The 20,226-nt window shown below is 33.1% G+C and overlaps 3 protein-coding genes across 3 annotated transcripts; 1 reads left to right on the forward strand and 2 right to left on the reverse strand.

The window, feature by feature from the left end:
* Positions 1–112: 112 nt before the first annotated feature.
* LOC106345788 (trafficking protein particle complex II-specific subunit 130 homolog) lies at positions 113–7,519 on the reverse strand. Its single transcript, XM_048742814.1, has 21 exons — positions 7,177–7,519; positions 6,803–7,035; positions 6,540–6,721; positions 6,011–6,194; positions 5,695–5,785; positions 5,317–5,477; positions 5,112–5,201; positions 4,852–5,013; positions 4,541–4,602; positions 4,283–4,373; positions 3,888–4,051; positions 3,538–3,727; positions 2,887–3,432; positions 2,581–2,793; positions 2,044–2,434; positions 1,865–1,955; positions 1,653–1,737; positions 1,363–1,549; positions 771–1,063; positions 595–685; positions 113–510 (listed from the first exon to the last, which is right to left on the reverse strand). The coding sequence occupies exons 1-21, from the start codon at positions 7,238–7,240 to the stop codon at positions 332–334; spliced, it is 3,750 nt and encodes a 1,249-aa protein (XP_048598771.1). The 5' UTR covers positions 7,241–7,519; the 3' UTR covers positions 113–331.
* A 4,304-nt stretch (positions 7,520–11,823) lies between these two features.
* Positions 11,824–15,624, reverse strand: LOC106412849. Its single transcript, XM_048742816.1, has one exon. It carries the CDS (start codon positions 13,110–13,112, stop codon positions 11,997–11,999), a length of 1,116 nt encoding a protein of 371 aa, XP_048598773.1. The 5' UTR covers positions 13,113–15,624; the 3' UTR covers positions 11,824–11,996.
* A 1,015-nt stretch (positions 15,625–16,639) lies between these two features.
* LOC111201237 lies at positions 16,640–19,251 on the forward strand. Its single transcript, XM_022692849.2, has one exon. It carries the CDS (start codon positions 17,775–17,777, stop codon positions 18,852–18,854), a length of 1,080 nt encoding a protein of 359 aa, XP_022548570.1. The 5' UTR covers positions 16,640–17,774; the 3' UTR covers positions 18,855–19,251.
* The last annotated feature ends 975 nt before the right edge of the window (positions 19,252–20,226 follow it).

Raw genomic sequence — 20,226 nt, forward strand, 5'->3', positions numbered from 1 at the left:
TTATCTTTTTAATATGATTTATGTTACCTGATCTTTTAAAATAGTTCTTTCAATAACCTGATCCTAATATCTAAACGTGGTGTCATTCCTACTAGAAGAAACGACAGGTCGATGACAAATGACCAATTCAGTAATCGACATATACAAACATGGTTTAAATACAAGAAAAGTTCAACCTCATTGACATCAACTCAATTCTCTCATATTTCTATTAAAAAAAAAAGAAAGAAACAAACAAATATAAAAGACATATTCTTTGATATTGGTTGTAGCAGATACTCTAATGAAACTTCGAGTTGAGTATGGAAAAGTTAAAAGTGAACCACCTTCTCTACTTAACAGGGACGCAATAGGAAGAACTGAGAAGTGGAGGCAAGACACACACTAAGTGAGGACCCGGTGGATTGCTTCTTACGTTTTCTTCTTCCACGTTCGGCAAACTGAGCTGAGGAGGACGAACATAACCCGCTACTAATGGGACACATAGTATCGAGATTACTACTCTTGAACCTGTAAGCCCAACAAAGGAAACAACATATCATCATTTGTATTTCTTGAAAATAAAACAAGTGAGAAGAAGAAAATGTTATTTACCTTTCTCTTCTGAGAGAGACACATGGCCTCTCTTCCTACCCGCAATCATCCAATTCTCCGAATTTGCATTGACTTCATATAACACTTCATCCTTGTGTAAATAAACAATAACAGTTGATGAGCCGATATTTTTTACAGGAAGCTACATTAACTAGCTCAATCTGGATATGACTTACATGTTCTACGGCTTCACTTCCCTTGAGTTCTTTCAACCTCTCGACTCTCCACTGCATGGTAATAAGTTTCCCCACCCTAAGACCATCAGAAGGAAGTGGGAGAAATCCAACTGTAAGGCAAGGATCAAGCACTGGACGCTGCAAAACGATAGCACTCTTGAACACCAAAGCTCTCCTTTCAGAATCAGATCCAGAGTGATCTGCATCCACTGGTTTGTGTGCTCCAGCGGTTCTATCACCATTGATTTCATATTTGATATTCAGGATGCTCTCTGGTAGTTGCAAATCTTTCCCTTATGTTGTGCAAACAATTAGTCAGTTCGCAGTTAATACAAGTACGCGAATGTCATTTTGTATGCTAACATGCATAAATGACTTCAGGAGGAAAAGAACAAGAGTTTTGACACGGTGTGAATCTTCCTATAGACTCTATGTTACAGTATCTTTTATCACACTTTCTTGGTAATATTCTAAACCAGAAATAGCTTCCAAGTTTCAGATGCGTTATCAGTTAAAACTGTGTTTGAGCAGAAGTAAAATCTAAAGTAAGAAACTGAGTAAAATTAATAGTTATTCGGAAGAATAGGAATACCTGAGGACATCGTCTTATCTAGGGATATACTGAACACAACGGCTGCTCTAGACCCTGGGGACACAACAAGCGGAAAGAATGTTGATGTAGGTCTTCCATCCCTTTTTCCATGAACAAATCCTTCTTGAAGATCAAGCCAAGCATCAAGAACTATCAAGTTGGCCTTGACAAGGGAGTGTAGCATAACCTGTAATTAGGAATTACTTGATTAATAACCTTGAATTGACGTGATGAGAGGACTGAGAGGTTAAGAATAACAAAATCAATTTAAATGAGGTCAAGTTGGTTACCTGCATGACCATAGTGCCATCGTTGCATTTGTTTACGACCCTTGTAGTCACGTCAAAAGGGTCGGTAAAATGTGCCGCTACGGTTCTGCTCACATAACAAAATCAGAGGGAAAACTGATCAGGAAATGGAACTGTTTTGGGAGCCAAACCGCTGATGTGGAACAAGAAAACAATATGATAAGATTTGTCATAACAAGAAATAAATACAATACCTCTCAAATATCTGGTTATGATGCACCCCAAATTCAAGTTTTAAAGCTACAGTTCTCATTCCCTCTAGAATATCTTGTTTCAGTGGAGTGACTGTTAACGCAAAATAAATAAATATTGTTAGCAAGAGGATGTGACAAGAGACATGTGATAATCAGAAAAGTAGTTTATTGCTGCAAACCTGAAGATGAACCTCTGGCAAGCTTCTCACTCAATGCACGAACAGGAACCCACATAATAGAACTGACATTGCTTGCCCATTCTGAGAAAACTATTTTACCATCGCAGAGGTTAAGTACCTCTGAATCCTGTTTTGGAGAGACAGGGCTATCTTCTACAGAAACTTCAGCTTTTGATGTACCAGCATCACAATCTGTTTCCACGTATCTCTCCATCTCAATGCCGTATGAGTCTTCAATCTTTAGCCCCGGACCAGTGTCAATGTGCAAGATGGCGCCTTTCAGTGAGTAATTTATAGGATGTACTATGATACCAATCCACTGTGCTTCATTTATAAGCAGCGCAGAAGATACTGCTGAAGCAAGATCAACCAGAGCTCTTGGTTTGGAAACCTGAGGAATAAGAAGTCTATCGTATCAAGTATCAACCAAGGAAACAAATGTGCATCAGAGTATCATTACTCATGCATGTATAATTAATGATTTTCTACTATTCCACAATCCGTAATAAATTTTCTTAATATTGGGGGATCGTTTACCTTCAGGATAGGTCTGGTTGGCTTTTCATAACTCATGAAGTCATCAGTATCCGCAGGACGACCTTTCGAAAAGCTGTGAGACCTGAATCTCAAGCGCCCAATCTGACCAGTAACAACTCCCAAGACATAAGAACCAGGTTTTTGTGGAGGCAGAGCAAATGTGATGGTATTCCTTCCGGGCTTTAGCACAGTTGCAGCAGAACTCTTTAAGGCCTGAAACCCAGTTCAAATACATACAGTAGTTCTTAAGAACGTGAAATTCATAAAAGAAAAGGACGAGAACTTTCATGTCTAATGGAGGCAAACCTGGCCGCCTTCGTCGGTGTTGTTGGTGGCTACTAAGGTAAGACTAAGCGAATCAAGGGTGATATCATCAGGAAAGCCACTCCACACAGTAACTGGTAGAGTTCCAGGGTCTCCATCGCATAACTGAAGCGGAGGGCCAGTACTTCCAGAAAATGTGATCAATGACGATACATCTAAGGGAACTGGGTTTTCCATTTCACTGTGTGCAAGATTGACAACCTCGATCTGAAAAGCTTGCCGCTCCTTGGGGGAGAATAAACCCTTATCCAACGAAAGTAGCCTAACACAAGATGACATGTATCCAGCGTGATCATTAAGATTCTTTTGACACTCGGCTAGATTGGGCAAGACTTCTGCCAGTAGATCTTGCCATCTTTCACCCGCATAAAGAGCACAAACTTTTTCATAAGAGTTTGCAGCCAAATCATATTTCCCGTGCTTGAAGCATACAGCTGCAATTTCACCATCAAGAACGACTCCATGTCTCTTCCACCAAGAACGGTGATAGTTTTCAGCAGCACCTTTGGTTAGATTAAGATATTTATGCTGCCACAACAAAAATTTTACATGAGAAGCTAGAAGAAAGAGAAGAATTAAAATCAAAAGCTTAACTATCTATGTAAGTGGCTTGCGCTGTTGAGCTTACGCTACCTCGAAATCCTGAGTAGATGACAATGCCTTCAACAAATCATGATCTGAAATGGTAAGCCTCAGTGCATGCTCAGCGGCAACAAAAATTTCAGCAAGCCTCATAGGCCTATCTAGCGGACTTTCAAAATTTCCAGGTGAAGAATTTGTTCTTGACATGGGAGGTGCTCTCGGAGACGCTTCTAAACCTGATCTGTCGGAATATAAACATATCATTTTAGTTCCTCAAAGAATAACAAAAGGTGATGATTTGCAATACTTCCTGGGAATTTCCAAAACATTTGAGAACAAGTGCTAACACATTTGAAAACAATAAGAGCTAAAAGGACATGATTTAAAAAGCAAATCATTACCCTTCAGTAAAACCTGGGCGGCCATCAAATATTTCAGGAATATTTCCAGTAGAAAGAGAAGCCCTTCTTCTGTTAGCCACACGTAGAAGAACAGATGGTTCAAGGGGTAAAGGTTTCCGTTGAATACCAAAGTGCTTGGTCCTTGACGTTGCTTGAAGAATAGTCTGTACCAAAACTAGGAGATCAGCATTCCAAAAAAAAAACAGATGGCAAATATAGTAACGGAGACCTAGATCTCATGTTCACTATAATACAGTGGTAAAACAAAATAATGTCTGTTTCGAAGAGAGGCTATGCAAACACAACTAACTCTTAGCCTGAATCTAAATAATGATTGGCTTCAATAAGAATGCTATCAGATAACACAGTCAAGCAACATAATATGTAGCGTATACCTTTTCTTTTTCAAGCACCTCAGAGGAAGCATCTGGTGGAAGAGATGGCCAGACTGCCGGTTTTGGCCAAGGCAGCATACTGAGACAAGCACTGCCCAACAATTATGTAGAAGTTACTACATAGTTCAAGCAAACAAGGACTTGCTTTGTTTTGGTTAAGTGAATAATTGGTTAATCCTCTCTTCACGAGAATTTGTTGAAAAGAATTTTTCTAATTAACAAGTAAATGAACATACTATAACAGAAATAGATTGGTACCTGTTCAGTGGACTTTTTTCTATGTCTGTTCCATATCCTATCAGATATCCAAGTCTCATGAACTGCAACGAACATAACGACATCTCAACTGGTATAAACACTTGAACATAGTTGTCTTATGAAATTCATATTCGACCAACAAAACAACACAACAGTGCTTGGGCATGAATTAACAAGTATGGCATCACATAAAACAAACTACTACATAGACAAACGCAATACCACCTCAAAACAAATATATTAAAGGCGAGCTCCATTTAAATTGAGGGTTGTATTCATTCTTCGAATTTTGACAGCAAAAAGATTTTTACCTTAACCCGTGCAAGAGAATAGAGATCCCCCTGAAGACGGTAGAATTCCTTCTCAATATCAGGTGCAACAACTCCATCATGGTTATGAGAAGAAGTTGCATCGAGCAGCGCTAAACACGCATTAATTACCCAAACTTCCCGCAAACAGAAGGGAAGCACACTCTACAAAAATATAGAAAGATGAGGGAAAATAAGGTTGGGGTCAAATCAACAAATGAGAGTTATGATAATAAGCCTTTCTATAGTACAGTATAAGCTACCTCATGGAGGGTCAACGCCTTTGCAAAACTGATAACAAAAGAGTAACCCCTGGATGAAACTTCAGAAGGACGATTCAACTTGAACAACAGCTGCAATAAAAACACATGCAGGCAAGCTGATGAAAACGTTGATACACAAATAAAGCTACAATTGTGAAAGCAGAAAAGGACACTGATCAATATGATGGCTCTTGTGTACACTAACCCTGGATTGACAGGCAAAGAGATACTGTCTAAAATCGAATTCTCTAAAAGAATCATCTTGCACAATCTGTGTCAATGGTTTGCTTCCTGGTTTCAGCAGCGTAGCTTTATCATCTTCACTGTCGAATCCTCCAAATTCCCTCTGTTTTCCAGGCATATTAACTGCATCGTAGTTTAATGCATGACAAATTATTATTTTTCAGGAAAATAACTCGGGAAAGGAAATCAGTTTGTTGGATGACTACAGACCCCAAATGGTTTTAAAGATAAAGATAGATGCAAGGATTGTCAAATGCAGAATCCTAATAAATATACAAAATCGTGGATTTTTATTGCCACGGATAAGCAAGAGAGAGAGACACAGGGGTAGGAAAATAACCTGTTTCCAAATAGCAGAGCTCTAGTTCATCATATTCACGTAATGCATCTTCATGAAGATGAGCCATCTCAAATATAAAAGCCAAACTTTCCTGAGATAGAATATGATATTATGACCTTTGAGAAAATAAGAAAAGTTTGAACAAATATGAACAGTAAGAACATTCTTCTATGGAAGATAACAGAAGGGGCACAGAATTCTCCATCTCAGAGGCTTGACCAAAACCGTATAAAATCACGTTACAGAAAGGAAGAAACAGGATTTTGAACCATTTATTCATCTACATAGATAGCAGTCACGTTGGGAAGAGAGATACCTTCAGGATGAAGAAGTTACAAAAGTTCCATATTGGCATAAACCGCTGCTCGGTGAGCTTGCGTATCTCATCCTCGTAGAATAGAACGCGCCTATCCAAGGTATTCCTGATGCACTCGGTAATCTTCAATTCTAGATCCTCCCAAAAATTTGCATTGGGGCCATGTATATCCAGCTTACAGCACCTTAAAAGTATGGAAAAAATTATTATAAAAAGACCATCAATGGCATACAATAATTCAGTAAATCTGATCAAGCAGATGAAAATGTGCCGTAGTATCTAGCCCTTCTGCATTATCTTAAGTAACTAATCTACAGATAACTTCATTCCAGTGAGTGACTACTGCTAAATGGGTTTAGTTTATGCATCTAGCGAAGGAGAAGAATTATTTTGCAACTGTTTATCCTAATCTACTTTTGTTAGAATCATATTTCAGTAGAAGCAATCAAGCCTCTTTGAGGTTTAACTTTGCTTCTTGGCCACATGTATTGAAACAAAAAAAAGACACTGCCCAAATAGCAATCCTAACCTTTCTCTCTTTTTAGAACTGAAATCAACTTCAAGCTTAGCATACACTTTCTTGAAAGATTTAGTAGCTTGGTCATTACTTGGGTGAGCCTTAGATACAAATACAATAAACCATTCCCTCTCATCGTTCTGGACAATTAATTTCAGACGTGGTTTAAGAATGTTTTTAAACTCATCAAGATCCTGCAAGGCCAAAGATACCTCTGTAAAGAAATATAGCAAAGGAAGAGAGAATACATAACGAAAACACAAAGACAAGAGTACCTCACAGGTGACAAGAAGTAAAGTTGCATAAGGTTCTCGGAACCAGAACAAGAACTGCTCCTGAGGAGATCGACTTCGAAGTCTGGCGTCTGTAGTTAGTATGAATTCAACGGGCAAGTTGTGAACGAGCACGGGGTTACGAGTCCTGTTGTTTGTCAACAAGGCTCTTTTCAATGGCTGATGTTCTTCAAACAAACCTTTAACCGTGGGCCACAGATCAGACACATCTTCGACTGTCACAAATGGGGGAAGCTAAGTAAGAGATCCACGGAAACAAAACGCATAATCCATGGAATCTCTGGTCAAGCCTCCGCAATCAAATGAAGGAAAAGCATAATACAAAACGGCAAAGCTACAGGTCGTGGGAAGTTTACCGGCGGCGACGACGCGATCGCATGAATTCTTAACCGTCTGGAACTGAGCCAAATAGTTCGCCATCTGATATTGCTCAACGCTCCACGCTCGGTCTATTCGACAAAGCCTAATACTCTCCAATCAAATCAAATTCAGCTATAACTTACAATCCAGGTTCCGGATTGCTCTTGGCTTAACCCTTCCCACCTAAAACCGAATCGGTTTATCCAAAATTATACAATATTGGTTTGATTTCTACAAAAAAATAGTTTAATCAGCAGTGACATCTTATATATTAAAACAAAATTCACACCCTTGATTCTTCTGTAATTTTTTTTTAAAATGAACTTATTTCTAAAAATTTATGATACATTTACTTTTTAATCTTATCATTCAAATTTTGGGCGTACCAGAAATTTTTATTGGACTATCAATAATTAGATTTAAACAATAGATGATTTATTAGATTTATAGATAATATAAATTAAATAGATATAATTTAATGTTGTAATATTATACCTCCATATGTTAATTATTTAAATATTTGTCGATGTTAACTTTTAAAATTATAAATATTTTTTTAATAACAAAAATCATATTATCTAACAATGATTAGTCTTTACTACCTTAAACCAATGAAAACAAATTTTAAACTATATAGTTTATTTTAAACATTAAACAAAACCTAAATGTTTAATTATTTACTTGATAATATAAATCTATGAAGGGAAAATTTTAATTTTGTAAAAACTTTCTAAATTTGTGAAATGTTACAATATCTTTGAATATGACAATAAAATAATATTTTACTAATCTTTATATATATAGTTACATTTTAATAATGAAATAATATTCCGAAAATATATATATAAAAAAAGATACAAATACATGTGAAAGTTTGAAACAATCTATTCAATGAAAAAATATACCGTAAACTTATTATGTTTTAAAAATTGACAGACACATATATATTATAATATATACCAATTTAGAATTGAAAACAAAATGTTTATATAAAAATAAATGAAAACAAAAACTCGCGCGGTTGTGCGGATCGAGATCTAGTACTATTTAAAAAGCAACTAGATTTTGACCCAAGTGCGAGTTTATTTTCGAAATTAATTATTATTTTTTAATTAAATTTCTATATAAGTTTGTGTATAGGTTTGGACACATTTATCTGAAACCGCGACATGGATCGTACAAAAATGAAAAAAAAGTAAAATAGAACTGAATATTATAAATAACCAAACATATCATATATCTCTGAGACCGAAATATTAACACCAAACCGAGAATCAAATGGATACCTGAATTTAAAAATTATCCAAATTATTAAATATTTTAATTTGTACACCCGTTTAAACCCCAAATTGTCATATAGAAATTATAAAATGAGTTAAATCTATTGTTACCGAAAATCTTGGTAAAAAATAAAAGTATAATTGTTTTGATATTTTGGTTGATAGAAATAAGGAAAATGATGTATTAATGTCGTAATAAATAAACTTGTAGACTATAATTATTTTATGTTTCTTGTTTTTATAATCGTATCTCTAGTATATTATTAACAAAAAGAATCTTAGAATATATCTACTTAGCATATTCATAATATATTCATTTTTTTGTTAGCATACTGTTACGATTTTAAAGTTTTAATTTTAAATTTATAATTATCAATCAATCTTACTGTTTCAATAATATGTACTAGGTGATAACTCGCGTCCTGCACAGAGTGAGTGACTAAAAAATTATTAATTTTAATATATAGATATTAGAAAGTCAGAAGTCACAAATATTAGATATAAGGAAATATCTTACAAAAATGTGCATGTTTATATAACGTAAGCTTTTTTTTTAATTTGTATAATTTGTTAGATGCAATTGAAGTATATTTTATGAAAAAAACATCTATAAGAGTAAGCAAATACTTATATAAAATTATTATGAATTTATGATAAAACAAAACATATGCAATATAATTATTGTTTTTCTAATAAAATTATGATTATAATAATTAAAGAAACATAGGTAATAGAGAAATAAAACACCAAATGATGTGAAATTGTCTTCAAAACTCCTCGTTTGCAATCCTATAGAGAGAAATAACAAAGAATATGTTTACCAAACAAAACACACTTATTTACTCTTTTCTACTAAAGAAAATGATAAACAAATTAGTTTGGATCAATAAATGAAATCTAATCTATACTTTCTAATCGCGGATGAAAATATAATTTGTTATTAATAAAATAAACAAAAAAAATAAACAATTGGTATTTATTATAAAAATGAGTACAGTAGTTGAAAAGACAACAGAAAAATATTATATTTTTAATACATAATCACAAGGAAAAAGTAAGAGAGAATGAAAATTAAGAAAAAATATTAATAGAGAAAACTAAATTCAATAAAAATAATTAGAAGTTTTATTATTGGGAAAATTGTTTTTTTAGAACAAAAAATGATAACTATGTCATTTTAGACTAATATCTATTTTGTGTTATTTTTGCCTATAATACCCTTTAATATTTTTAAAAATAAATTTAATAAATAGTTTTACAAACAAAAAAAAATGAAAAATAGTAACTATTGATAAAATACTTATATGAACTTAATGGTATTTTTTCAGTTCTAAAAATGTTTAAATCATAATTTTCAGATTATGTTCAAAATAAAGTAGAAATGGCATTCTACGAAGTAGAAAACGAAATCCAGTTTTTTCATTGAATCTATAATATTTAGAATACGTGATCTACATAAATAAGCGTATTCTAAAAATATTTAGAATACACATTCCACACTTAACCTACCGATCTAAAATCTTTAGAAATTAAAATCTATACATTAATATAAATCTAAAACATGTAGAAACCGACTTCTACAGATTTACTGTAAATCTAAAACAAGTAGAAATAAAAATCTAAACAATACTATAATTCTAAAAACCCGTAGAAACCGATTTCTACATATTAGTTGTATTTTACGGATAAAAAATCAGTTCCTAAAAATATGGAAACAAAATATTTGGAAATATTCACTTTCATATTTTTTTTAAAAAAATCGATTTAAAAAAAAAAGTGGTAACCTTTTTCTCATGCTTTCTTCTTTATTCCATTGATTGTTCACAAAACTTTCACATTATTTATACCATGATTCATATCTATGCTTCCACGGATCGATCGATCTATAATTCGAGATCAGTCGATCTTTATGAAATCGACTTTTGTCGATCGAGTGAATTTGACCCGGTCGATCAATATATTTTCCGCGTTTTTTTGTTCTGCATAATGACCAGGATGGATCGATCTGTTCGACCTTGTAATTTCGGATCGATCGATCCCGCTTGATCGAACCCATTATTTATTATATTTAAAAATTATAATTTTAAGGGTATTATTACCATTTTGAAAATAATTAACTTAATAAAATATAAAGTACATGAGATTAATCTAAAGAAACATATGGGGGTGATTGGTTGAGTTGTGACTGTAGAAAATTTACTTTAGCATTTTGTGTGTAGGATTTTTGATTTAGCTTTAAGTGATGTAGCTTTAAAATTTCCTAGAACTAAAAAAATGAGGCTTTAGAAAATAAGATGTTTACAACCATTTTTTGTGTGTTTTTGTTGTAGCTTTAATTTTTTGGTTGTAGCTTTAAAAACCAAGATAAAGCATGATTGGTAGTATTTAAGGTTGTAGATGAAAATTAAAGCTAAAGTCACTTCCTACAGCCCAACCAATCACCCACATAGTTATCATTTTTTGCTTTAAAAAAAAATTTCCCTTTATTCTTTTAGCTTACATTAAACTTCTTATTCGATTCCGTAATATACAAAGATAAAACTTCGACTTAAGTTGAGATAACTCTCGATATTGTCTGAAATCATTTGTTTGTGCATTATAGACAATGATTAATTTTTAAAAAAAATGGGCTAAATGGGCGATATTGGCGGTGGCTATGACTCCAAATTTCTAGTTTCCACGTTTAAAATTTCAACTCCATGGATAATGACAAATTTTCTCATCTACTCACAGAATCAGCAAATTCATTATTACTCGGGTAAACTTAAAATGTTCAGAAATTACCATAAAATTCAAGAACAGCCTCAACAGTAAACGTAATTGTACAAAGAAAACTCCAAACTGGTGTTAGAAGAAACGGTTCCAGTATTCCTCCAAAAAAAAAAAGAAACTGTTCCAGTTGAAGTCAAGAACACGTTACAAGGTTGAAATGTAACTTACAACAGTTTTATTTTCTCCAGCGATGGCTAAAATTCAGGTTGTTAAACATTGATATGTATGTGTGTTAACTGGTTAGAAGTTACCTAATGTGATAAATATTGATTTACAATGTTATAGGCACACACACATACATGTTTACCCGGTGCGACAAAGAATCTTTGGTAAATTTTACCGGTGAAGATGATTGATCAACCACCATAGCTCATTTAATGGAGAAGATGATGCCCAAAGGTAAAGCTCATCAAGTGATTAGATGGGAGAAAATGATTTATTCTCGAGTTAAGAAAAGAACAAGTAAGAATAGGTCAAGTTTGCGACAAGAAGCTTTGCCAATAGCAAATATAGAGTGTATAGTAACGTATGAAGAAATCACCTATGTTAGATGGTTTGTACATGATTCAAAAGCATCAAGAGGACCCAGAGAGCAAAAACAGATATATAGTTAATTCAACAACAGAAAAAAATGGAAATATAACCACCATTCAAATAGAATGAAGATACTCAACAACAGAGAACTCCATTCATAACTAGATTTGATGTTGTTTGAAAGGGCTTAACAGAAAAGACATGACATCAGAGAATCAACTACTAGTGCTCTATATATTTTGAGGTGGAATGTAGTAAGGGGCCATGTGTGTAGAACTTTTAGTAGAGACGGTGCCTGTAGCCAGATTGACAGATCCGAGTTCATCTACATCAATGATTTCGACTCTGTTGGGGTACATGCCAGGAAAGAAGCTAGCAGGGACACAGAAAGGTTCAGCCCTGGAGAGGAAAATGACGAGATCTCCAATGTCTTGAGTGTAAACAGCGTTTCCTTCTTCGTCTAGCTTGAACACCATCAAAGCTTCTGTTTTCATTTTGGGCATATCAAGAAAGCTCCTGGTGGTCTTCCTGTACCACTTTATCAAGAAAGTTTCACCAGTTGTTTGTGACTCCACCAAGTGTTCGCTTGTGGAACACGAATGCAATATCTCCAGTTTGGACATAGTCAGCTCAGCAAGGTTGTGGAACCGCAACGTCTGAATTTTAGGATGGTCCTTGTGTTCTTCGAGATCCCATGATCCGATGAGATGGCCTCCTGATCCGGGAATGTGGAACATGCCATCTCTCTTTGAAAACATGACACGAGAGGAGAAGAAACATGGGTTTGCGATCCTGATGTTGATCCACTCGGAGTTGCTTTGAGCAGCCGGCCTGCATAAGCTGAGTTGAGGTCCGAAGAACTTGATAGCCACGACACAGTCCTCTTCCTCAGGAGATGATGAGGACATCGACACGTTGGTGACAAGTTGGGTTTGGCAATAAGGCAGAGTTACAAGAGGAGGCAGGCAAATGTGTTTCGGATCTGTGTACGATGCAGCCGGGTTTAGATCGTCTTGGAGACGGACTCTTCCGTCCTCTAGAGGAGTAGCTACCCAGCCATGGGCCGACCCGATCGTTCCCAATATACCAAAACGAAAGTATTTTAGTATGCTTGTGAACTCTGTAGGCACATCCTTTTCCACATGAGTCACGAAATGCTCATTCGCATTCTTAATGTTGAGGTTTCCGATTTCGTCAGCATAAGGACACGGGCTAACGGATATGATAGCACAGGGAGGGGTTTGCTGCAATGAAGATGAGAAGCTATCAGAGCCAAGAGGAGAGGACCTAACCAACACAGGTTTCCCAAGGCAGAGCTTGGAAGGCTGGTTCAGGAGCAGAGACATGAATAATTTTATCTTAGCAAAAGCAAGAGTTTCAAAATGAAAAAAAAAAAAAAAAACCTAATTGAGAGAGTTGGTGATGTCACATCTTCTCCGCCCTAAAATCTCTATTAATACTGAGAGAAGACTTGGCCACCAAGTTTCTCAGTTAAGAGGTCAATTTTTTTTAGGCATCTTATATTTCTTTTTCGTTATGAGAATATTTCAGTTTGAGCATCAACGGAGAATATGTCGTCTTAAACACTTTTTCAGTTTTGATATTCCTCCCTTATTGGGTTTATGAATTTACATATACTTGCATAATTAAAAGTTTTAAAATCGAAGCAAAACCGTCACCATAAAATGTCTTCTATTATTCAGACAATCTCTGGAAACCCTAGCTTTCAAAAAAGGAAAAAGAAAGATTTTTTATAATTTCAAGCCGATAGCCGGATGCTTGTATAGCTCTGACATCTGGTTGCTTGATAAGTTTTGTTTTATTTTCTTTTGTTTGTTTGATTGCCCATTTCACTATAAAAAGTCTACATTGATAGCATATCGTTATAGCACGTTTTATTGAACTTTTATCGTAGATGATTTAGAAATCTATGTTTTACATAATAGAGTTAGATAAACTTTATGATAGAGTGAAACCTAAAATAACACTTAATTAATGCTATTTTGAAAATTAAGTGAGCGGAAAGATAAAATCACTAATTCCGCCAATACTTAGCGAAAAATTATACTTAAGCGCCAAATAAATTATGTAAGCGACTTCGTAATGTTATCAAAGACATATAATAGCATTTTTCTAACGCTAAAAAAAACTATTTGAACCTCTAAATCCTAACATGGTTTTAAACCCTAAACTCTAAAGACAACCCTTAAAAACTATTTTCATATTATAACTTTAAATCTTAAAATTAGACTCAAAATTTAATCTTCTTAATCTTAAACTATAATTTCCTAAACACAATCTTTAATCAAACTCTATATCCTAAATCATAACTTCAAACATAAACTATACATGCAATACTCTAAGTATAAACTTCAAATCTAAATTATCAAAAATTCTTTAGTTTTATAACTATAACTTGATAATTGAGTCTTAATTAACATTTATATTTAATAATTCATTTTAACATTTATGACCCCTAAATTAAAAATCTAAATTCCAAATCCTATATCTAAACTCCAAACCCTATTCCACAAACCCCAAAATACTTTAAACCCTATGTACTATACCATAAATTTTAAATCTACAGAGTAAAACTAATATTTTCCAACTTAAACTCCAAATCTTTTGATTGTTCTTTTGTATGTTTCTTCCAGTGTATTTGAAAAGACAGAAATTTTGGTTCAGTTGAACCGTTTTAAAAAGGTAAATAACAAATCTACTGGGGATGGTGGCAACAGGTCTTACAGGCTTCAATTGTTGATGATTTTATATTTGATGGTGATTGAGTTTTTACTGCAAACTATGGTTACTCCAAAAGTCAACATATAATTATATGGAACTGTAATCTATTTGACTCTATTATCAATAGAGCAATAAATAGTTGTTTTGTCTCGGTGGCTCTTAATGTAGTATTAAAAAGAGAGTGGCAATAGTTCTCAATTAAGTTTGAAGCGTAGTGTTTTGGATTAATACGAATATTATCTCTCTTGAGATTTAACTATTTGAAAAGCAAATATGAAGTTTTATATGGAAAATCTTTAGTCATCCTTAGGCAAAATAGACGTGTGTTAATTTACTTTGGATCACTGTTGGTGTATCCCTTTTCTGTTTTTGTTTTGATAGTTCTCATTGTTTAGAATTTGTTGCAAATAAAAAAAAATTATATTGTTAATGTGTCAATAAAAACCTGGCATTACGTGAAAATATTTTTTGTTTCCTAAAATCCTAAATAAAATAGATTTGTAAAGTATTTTTTCCTTTTTTTAATCTTGACCAAATAAGATTTAAAAAAAAAAAGTCCTTACAAAAGATAATTGTAAAGTTCTATTTAATAGTAATTTTCACTTTTAAAATTTAATGATAGACATGATACTAAAATTTATCTAATTAACAAAGAAAAATTGTTAAATTAGTTGTGATATTGAAAAAAACGAATTTTGAAAATAGGAACTTCTAAAAATAGTTAATATTAACTGGAAATAATTATTTGATAATAATTTTCTTTTTCTAAATCCTAAAAAAAATTAAATTTTAAAATATTATTTAATATTAATTTTTTTTTCTAAAACCCTAAAAAACTTTAAGAAAATATTTGATATATTTTTAAAAAAATCAAAAACAAAAGAGATTTTATCATATTTTTAAGTTCTAACCAAAATAAAATTGTAAAAACTTATTTGGTAATGTTTTTAAGAGATAATTTGATGATTAACATGATACTAAACATTACTCCCTCTGTTAAAATTAGTTTAGATACGAATTGTATAAACAATATTGTTTAAACTTATTTAATAGTAACTAGAAATAATTATTTAATAACAATTTATTTTTTCTAAAATTTTAAAGAGAAGATAATTGTAAAAGGTTATATGATAGTAATTTTCCTTTCCTAAAATCCTATACAAAAATATAAAAGAGTATTTATATATATATATATATGGGTTGTATATGAAAAGGAGCCCTTTTAAAAAAAATCCAAACAAAAATAAAATTTAAAATGATTTAATAATAATTTAAAAAAAATCGATGACAAGTATGATGTTAAAACTGTTTAATTAACAAAAATAAAAAAATTAGGATGTCGTCATGATTGCTATTTATATGTGTTTGGTCATACGAAAATCATACACATGTTTGATATATATTTTCATGTTCAGTCATAAGAAATATATTATTATTATTATTGTGAGCGAAGTGATTTTTTATGCATTTTGTCAAAAAAATCAAGTTTCATCGCTATTTTATTACATTTTTTGTTTTTACAATGTAATATTTTTCTACTTCATTTTTAATTAAAATGTTCTTATAGAAATATATCATTAAGAAATAATAAATGAAGAAAATTATTAAGCATGAGATAAGTTTTAATAAACTGTTAAACTATTACATAAGAAAGTGTATGATGTTGTCAATGACTCGATTGACCTTATTTAACTTTCAATTTTGTTCATTCTAATTCTTAATTCAGGTTGGGTTGGATTTAAATTAATAGGTATGAGTGTTTTTTTCTAGCACTAAGTAGAAAGTTGATAAAAAATTATCTATGAACATGATTATAATATACAAATATTAACTAAGATTTATGTGTAAAAATGTATTCTTAATTATAAAATAAGTCTCACACAATATATGTAAAAACAATCCTAAAAAGGTAAAAATTATTTATTACTTTTATTTCTTTATTAAATTAAAACATCAAACAAAAACCGTTGCAACGCACGGGCTCATGTCTAGTGTAATATAAGATTGGGACCATACGAAACCCACACTACGACAATAGAGAGAGAGAGAGAGAGAGAGAGAGAGAGAGAGAGAGAGAGAGAGAGAGAGAGAGAGAGAGAGAGAGAGAGAGAGAGAGAGAGAGAGAGAGAGAGAGAGAGAGAGAGAGAGATTATGTGTGTCTAGATATATAGTTCTCTATTCTAATGGGGTTTCTCACTCCCACCATATATCTCTCTATCTCTGTGATCACTTCAGAATGTCTAATTTCAGACTCAGTTTTGGTTTGGATTCAACTTCATGAAATTTGTTTCTTTTACAAAAAGTTGTATTAATCTAAATCTCTGTTGGTGATGTTTATTCGAATCAAATGTTTTCGAGTACATAAAGTACAAAGCGTTTGATCTGAAAAATCTATTGGAATCATACATAACTAGTATTTAAGACCACCCGCAACGGTATATTTTGAGGGTCCTTAGCACATAATCCTAGACTAATAATCATAATATCATCAATGTAAAAGACTCTTTAGATCATATCATAATGTCACTTTAATGTCACATATCTGAACAAAATTTTATAGTAAATTCGCCCAATGGGATAGCTTTACTCCCTTTTTCTTTATCAGCACCAAATAACCTTTTTGGTTCAAACATGATTATTGGTTATATGATTCTCAATTTATTTAGACTAGGTTTTGCTCAATTCTGTTTTTGGTTCAGACAAAGTTATGATTCGGTTAACACTTTATTTTTGTTTAAAATGGTTCCGGTTTAAATGTACAATTTTTGATTTCTTACGCTTTTGTTTAGCCATTCTGGTTTGGTTAGGTTTAGCTGCCTAAAACTAAGATAATATGTAGTCAACAAGATTGACATGATGGCAACAAGAAGCCAACAACCTTCAGACACGTTGTGATGATATAAAAGTAAAACCAAAGTTTGGGAGTTTCGACGGACTAATCTTGTGTCATTTGAAACAATACAGTATGACAGCGATATTTAAGGAACATTCAAAAAGATAATATTTAACGATCATTTTTATGGGAACACAAATGTTTAGAATTAGTTTAGCTTTAATAGCAGAAAATAGAAAAAGGAAGTCAATGATATTTTGGAGGAGCACAAACTATAGAGAGGAGAATCGACCCTAAAAGAAAAAGAAGATAGTGGAAAGAAAAATATGCTAAACCTTGATGGGCACGGCTAATTAAATGCGTTACTCTATATATTAGTAGAAGTTATGAATTAGGGGTTTCTTCCTTTTTCATTAAGAATATTCTAGTCATCATGTCTCTGCTTCTCAGTCGGCTCTGCTTTAGTAAAGCTGCGAGAGTACCTTTTCTTATTCTCTCTAATAGCTTCTCATCTTCCTTGCTTCAAACCCCTCCTTGTGCCATCATCTCTGCTGATTCTTGTGGACCGGATATGGGAAAACTGATCATTTCCATTGCTAATGAAACTGACGACACTTATTTGGATAAGAAAGTGCCTCTGGAGTTGATGAAGAAAATGGGAACGGTGGCTTCATCAAATGGCTGGGTAGCTACTCTCAAGGACGACGGCATATTGCGTCTCCAAGACGATCTCAACCCTGTTGCGTCTGATACAAACCCTAAACGCATCCCTTTGCCTCCCCTTGAAACTCTGCCTCATTGCCAAACCAAAATCATCACCAACGTGTCATTGTCCTCATCTTCCCCTGAGGATGAAGACTGTGTGGTGGCCGTCAAGTTCTTAGGACCTCAGATCAGCTTTTGCAGACCGGCTCAGAGCAACTCCGGGTGGACCAACGTCAGGATCGAGAACCCCTGCTTCTACTCCTCACGAGTAATGTTTTCCAAGAAAGATGAAATGTTTCTCATGCCCGGCTCTGGAGGCCACCTCATTGGATCATGGGATCTCCGAAAACGCAAGCCTAAAACAAAGATCAAGAGGTTGCGATTACGAGACTTTCCCGAGCTGACCAAGACCAAACGGGAGATTTTGCATTCGTGCTGCAAGAGCGAGCACTTGGTGGAGTCAAGAACCACGGATGAGACTTTCTTGCTTAAGCAGTACAAGAAGGCCACCTCCAAAATCGTCAAGGGTGTTGCGCAAATGAAAACAGAAGCTTTAATGGTGTTCAAACTTGACCAAGAAGGAAACGCTGTTTACACTAATTGCATTTGGGGTCTCTGCATTTTCCTCTCAAAGGCTGAACCTTTCTGTACCCATGCTGGCTCATTTCCTGGTCTCATCTTTAACGTCGTCCATGTCTTGGACGTCGACGAAACCGGCTATGTCGGACTGTACAGTCCCTCCATCCATACTTGGAATTCTACATCCACCGTCCCTTACTTTATTCCACCTCAAAATATATTAGACTAGCGTAACGTCCCATACCATATATAATAATATTTTATATGACTTCGAGGAAAGGCTGATATTTTACTTAATATGTTCCCCTTCAAACAATAGACTAGTAAGTACTTCGTTGTTTCGATTTGAGTCTAGAGTCTGTCTTTTCGTTTAAAACTTTCAAATTTTATCCCCGTTTTACAATTGATATGCATATGCTCGGGGAAAAGTGCCAATTTCGACCCCAACAATTTAGTTCGTGCCAAATACAACCCGAACAATTGATCGGTGCCAAACACGATCTTAATTCAATTATAGTTCGAAAAAACTACTCAAACTTCTTAAAACGTGCTTAAATCTACATTGACTCTAACATAAGTTAGTCAATCGTTAACAAAATAAAACGACGTTGTTTTGATATACAAGAAAAGTGCCAATTTCGACCCCAACACTCTCAGTCGTGCCAAATAGGCCTCGAACAAATAGTCATTGCCAAAATCAACCTCAACTTAATTATAATTTAAGAAAAACTACATGAACTTCTTAAAACGTGCATAAATCTACATTGACAATAACATAAGTTAGTCAACCGTTAACAAGATAAGACGACGTCGTTTTGATATATATATATTTTTAAAAATATGTTCATTCTGGAACTCAAACCGTGCTGTGATACCCTTTTAAAAGGGCACACTAACAACTAGATAAAAGTAAAATTTTGAAATATTATTACAAATTTGAAATTATATAAACTACTATTATTCTTCATCTTATCCAATTTAAAATTTTGGTGACAATTTTTCTGATTTATATAAATACATTAACATTTTTTTATTTATCATATCTTTAATAAACTTATATCTTACTAAAATATAAATAATAAAATATTTATTATTATACGATCTTAAATATTCTTAAACCTTTGAATTTATTTATAATATTTTCTTATCTAAACTATTTTTAATTTTTAAACTTAAATGATTTTTTATTTTATTTTTCAAAGTTAATATTATATATTTTGATATTTTGTTCAAAAATGTTAAGAGGCTTTTTACCTTTCTTTCACTAAAATATGTTGTACAAATTATTAGACATGTCAAAGAATAACTAAAATATATAAAGCAATCACCAAAGTTTTAAATTGGATAAGATGAAGAAGAATAGTAGTTTATATAATGGGGAATTTCAATTTGTAATAATATTTCAAAATATTACTTTAGTCTAGTTGTTAGTGTACCCTTTTAATAGGATATCCCGGCACGGGTTTGAGTCATGAAATGAACATATTTTTTAAAAGTATATATATATATATATATATATATATCAAAACGACGTCGTCTTATGTTAACAAACGGTTTACTAACTTTTCTGTTAGAGTCAATGTAGATTTAGACATGTTTTA

Source organism: Brassica napus, chromosome A10 (genome assembly GCF_020379485.1).
Source record: "Brassica napus cultivar Da-Ae chromosome A10, Da-Ae, whole genome shotgun sequence".
Classification (NCBI taxonomy): domain Eukaryota; kingdom Viridiplantae; phylum Streptophyta; class Magnoliopsida; order Brassicales; family Brassicaceae; genus Brassica; species Brassica napus.